Below are 4,901 nucleotides of genomic sequence, written 5' to 3'. Positions count from 1 at the left end.
TGCTGAGTAAAATCAGTAGATTAAATCATCTCCGAGAGAGTCAGTTTTGTGCCTTTGCCGCGAAATTAACTTCCCCCTGAGTTGATCTAATGCATTCTCCATTATCACCTCCAGCTGTGGCTGCTGTCCATTCTCTGAGCTGACCTCATGTGCCCTGGGCCCCCTCAGCCAATCCTCTGGGGGCAATTTCATGATCAGTGTCCACGGAGCTGCTTCGAGCAGAGGAGGGGAACAGGTCCCGCCTCAGCAGCCTGTTGACGGCTTGCACCAGGACTCTCTTGTACTGTTGACGCAGGAGGGAGTAGACAAAGGGGTCGGTCGCGGCTTTGCCGTATGCCAAGCACCGGCTTAGAACGCCCCAATGTCGGCTGACACAAACCAGGGGAAGGAGCTCCGCCAGCCTATGGAGAGGCAGCATTTAGGCCTTACTAAGCAAAGTAAGCATACATGTATTAACTGGCATTTCTGCCAGCTTGGCATGTGGAGGGCATGGTGCTCGAACCCACACATACTTCCCAGAAATACACAACCACTGTGGTTGTGTTTCATTATCTTGTAAAGTTTTACCAAATCATTTAAAACAAGTTAAAAAAGCAGACCGACCACACACACAGTCTAAAGCCGCTTGTCCCAAGCAGGGTCACAGCAAGCCGGAGCCTAACCCAGCAACACAGGGTTGCAAAGCTGGAGGGGGAGGGGACACACCTAGGACAGGACGCCAGTCCGTCACAAGGCACCCCGAGCGGGACTCGAACCCCAGACCCACCGGAAAGCAGGACCTGGCCAAACCCACTGCACCGCTGCCCCCCTCTGAAAGCAGACTAGCTTTGCAAAATTTTTAAATATCTCTTTAAAAATTAAAATGTGTGCCCTTTTTAATTATTCATGCCAAGCACTACTGTATTGCTTATAGATTAGTGACAATACCACTATTTTTAGCCCTTCATTCTGCTCACCTTGTAGTAACATATGGGGCAAAACAGATGACAAAGGACCCAATAAAGATGGTTATTTTCCTGGTAGCTCGTCGCTTTCTCCTCTTCTGCTCTGCCAGGCATCGTTGTTTAACACTGAAAGCATCAGAATAAAGAGAACAGGAAAAATATATAAATGTTCAAAAGCTCTGTGATTCCCCTTAGAGTAATCTAGAGTACAAATGCATGTGTATTTAAATTGCATGGTCTGTCGTTTATGGACCCCTAAAATTTTGCCCCCCCCCCCCCCCAAAAAAAGGTCTAAAAAATAGAAAAAATAATTACATTTACATTTACATTTATTCATTTAGCAGATGCTTTTGTCCAAAGTGACATAACATCTCAGCAAAAGTACAATTTATGCATGACATTAAGAGGAGACAGTCCCAAGCAAACCGAATTCGTTACCTACCACTTGCTGCAGCGAGGTTCATCGTTCGAGTAGGTATCATACAATCATACAATATCAATATCATACAATAAATCATACAATCATACAATCATGCAATAAATGCACATTCCCAGTAAGCTAGTGAGTCCAATTCAGCACTCTCCCGGGTCACTCAGGTACCTGCAGGTACCCAACAGCATCTAACCTTTTCACACATGTTCTCTCCTCCAAGGTGTATATCGGTGGGTTCGAATACTGGTGTTTTCCTACTACACCTCATTTATTTTTATGTGTTCTTTATGAGTATATGTCTGTGGGATTTTTTTTTCTTTTTTTTTTACTAATCATGTATATTACAGTAGATGTTCTGCATTGTTTTGTCTTAGCACATGTTTTGTGGTCCCACATCCCATAAGGTTTATAGGTGATCCTCCTCGGTCCCGCATAAGTTGTGCGGGGAACTTTAAAGCCACCTCGCGCGCACCGACACCAAACGAAAAAAAGCGCCACGAGTACCTTGGGTGAATATCTACGAGCAAAAGCAGGGTCTGCACCGTGATAACGTCGATCCTCTTGCAGTGGAAGCGCGCGACCCGGAGCACCTTGAGGTACGTGAAGCACAGCGTGAGCAGCGAGAGCGCGAAGCCCGAGGCGTGGAGCGCCACCGTGAACGCGGCGTAGCCGCTCCGCGCGCTCTCCGCGTTCAGGCGCACGGTGCACGAGGCGTACGCGTGGCTGTAGTCCGCCCAGGAGCGAAGCACGGCGACCGCGGCGAAGGTGAGGGAGTGGAGCCAGGAGTAGCACACCATGACGACCGCGTCCCTGTAGCGCATCTTCCTGGAGTAGCTCAGCGGGAAGACCACGGCGACCCATCTGTCAATGCTGAGCGAGGCCATGGTGAGCATCGAGTTGGTGGTCAAGCACGTCTCCAGAAAGCTCAGAGCATGGCAAACACAGTCCCCAAAGGGGTTCTGTCTCTTGATGACCCCCAGCAGTGTTGAGGGCATGTTCAGGACGGTGATGAGTATGTTGCAGAAGGACAGGTTCACGATGAATATCCCCGGGACTTGCCTGCGGATCTCGGAGCTGTGCGCAAAGCATAGCAGCACGAGGGAGTTGGACAAGAGAGACACGAGAGCCACAGCGGCGATCAGCAGTGCCAGTAGGGTTTCTGCCAAGTCCATGTCTCAGTAAGGTGTCACCAGTGGTGTTTCTCTCGAAAACTGTCCATTACGTCCCGCTGCTGCTTTCTCAGGTCCATCGCCTTCGGCACGTCGAACTCCGACAAGTCAGGTCAGCTTGTGGATGGTCACGGAGCTCTCCAGAGTGCTGAACCCGAGCGCCCAGCCCGTCTCCTTGTCACCCCACCACCCCGCCTGCTTGAACATCTCGACTGCTTTCAGCGTGAAACCCGCAGACCTGCTGCGGGCGATTGCAGCGCCGTCACAGCCATAGCGGTGCGAAGCGTAGTGAAGCGTAGTGAAGCGGAGTGAAGCGGAGCGTGTTCTTCTCTTATTCACTCGATGAGCCGTGAGGGCTGATCCAGCAGCGGGCGCGAGCGTCTCCGGACTCGTCCTCCCGTTTGAACTGCCAGCTCTCGCTCTGGCGCCGCGCGCTCAAGGCTCATGCGCACAGAGCGCAGTCCGCACGGCCAACAATTCCTCTCCTCGTAACGGAGCTTTTGTCCAGCGTGGAGATTTTATAATAATCCCTCTAAGCGTTCTTCAAACATTCTGGGTCAAGGATTTGGGGGGGGGGAACACGCCGACGTCTAGTCTACGCTTTGAAATTGAATCTTTTTCATCCATCTTCTGGTACTGTATTTTGATAATATGTAAAAAGTGCTGTCCTTTTATATACTTATGAGATTTTGGAAGGACGGCAAAAGAGAAAAAAGTGACAGTCTTACCTGCATTCCTCTTGTTTTAAGCACAAGGACACGGGTCATGTTTGAGAACAAATACCATGGCATGTGACCTCACTTACGGCAGTTGATACACCCTAAGGTCACCTTCCCTCTGCCACAGAGCGTTAAGGTTACTTTCACAATAAAGCTGCTATTAAAACTATACCCATTCCAGAGACTTCTTGAGAGAGAGCCTGGCTGAAGGTCTTGGTTCCAGGATTTAGGTCAAGTTAGGGTTAGGGTTGTCAGGTCTAGACCGTCACAAAGGAATATATTTGTTATTCAATGCTAATAGTACCAAGGACTCTTTTGAGAATGGGTGCTGTGAGATATGAATTATAGGGTTAGAGTTGTTATTTGGATCCAAAGGCAGCAGCGCTAACCACTATGGTATCTGCTTCCTCATTATTATTATTATTATTATAGAAAAGTTCTTTTGTGAGGTTCAACATAATGCTTTTTTGATCTGCTGCGATAAACAGAAAATCACATTTGTGAATTTCGAGCATGAATAAAAATATATATATTCTTGCTTGTTTGTCATTAAGGGTGATGATAATTTTGTATTTGTTTTTCTAGGCAAATCCAATTATCCAACATGTACTTACTTTGGAAATATAAAATATGTCCATATATATTTCCATGGAGTAAAACTGAACTTAACCAGATGATGTTTTAGAGGTAATAATTCAAGTTCTTCAGTATTTTAGGGCATTGTTAAACCTCAGTCTTTTATTTCCTCAGACACATTTGTTAGTTCATATTAAGACAAATATGATTTTTTCCTGCATCTTGTGATTGTATTATTTTTTTGCTCTGAAGAGTGCTACTGTGGGGACTGTACCTGTTTCTGTCTGCCAGACAGCAATGAGCCTAACCCTTAACTTTAGTCCTGAACACAATCCATAAGATTATCTGAAGGTAATACCCTGGACAGACTGTCATATTGATTATTGGCTGTCCATCAGTTACTGACGTCATCCAAGGTAATCAAAGAGTTCTGTATTGATGTTGGTGCTAGAGGATTTTCTCCAAAGACTCTTTAGCTGTCACACCCTTAGTGATTCAGCCATAATGATTCCAATGAGAAGTGGATTACAGATTCTCTGGGAGCAGTGAACCAGAGAAAGGAGGTGGCTTATAAAAAATGTCAGCATCTCATAAAAGTGTGATCCAGCATAAAATCAGATATCCTGCAAGATGGTAGTTGAGTGGGTGCAGGTGTGTCCTTAAATAACATGCCTGGTAATGTGTGGCTTGTATATTTTCCTCAAAATGAGTGAGATACCTACTGAAATACATTATCATTATATTTATTATGCATGGGTTACAGTTAAATTCCTCTCAAAAATTATTATTCTGTGCCACAGGTACATTTGAAGCCATTTTCAAATATTTGCAGAATGAAAAACTCTGTATTCCTCCTGCTTAGATGTACGCAATCTGCATATGCTGTGCATGGAATTAGGGACTTTTCAGATTAAAAACTACCTTTGGACATTTTTTGGTTTTACTCATAATTGCTGTATTTTTTGTTTTATTCATCATTGCTGTCATCTACATATAGATGATGTTTTATATGCCTCTTTTACCTTATGATACACCTGCCAAGAAGTGGAATGAAAATGTG

The 4,901-nt window shown here is 45.6% G+C and overlaps 1 protein-coding gene across 1 annotated transcript; it reads right to left on the bottom strand.

Moving 5' to 3' along the window:
- gpr78a (G protein-coupled receptor 78a) lies at positions 1-2,609 on the bottom strand. Its single transcript, XM_018737877.2, has 3 exons — positions 1,882-2,609; positions 957-1,070; positions 1-401 (listed from the first exon to the last, which is right to left on the bottom strand). Exons 1-3 carry the CDS (start codon positions 2,547-2,549, stop codon positions 146-148), a joined length of 1,038 nt encoding a protein of 345 aa, XP_018593393.1. The 5' UTR covers positions 2,550-2,609; the 3' UTR covers positions 1-145.
- Between the last annotated feature and the right edge of the window lie 2,292 nt (positions 2,610-4,901).

This window comes from Scleropages formosus, chromosome 16, assembly GCF_900964775.1.
Source record: "Scleropages formosus chromosome 16, fSclFor1.1, whole genome shotgun sequence".
NCBI lineage: Eukaryota > Metazoa > Chordata > Actinopteri > Osteoglossiformes > Osteoglossidae > Scleropages > Scleropages formosus.
The sequence above is the reverse complement of the archived record's forward strand: the minus strand, read 5'-3'. Positions and strand labels throughout refer to the sequence as shown.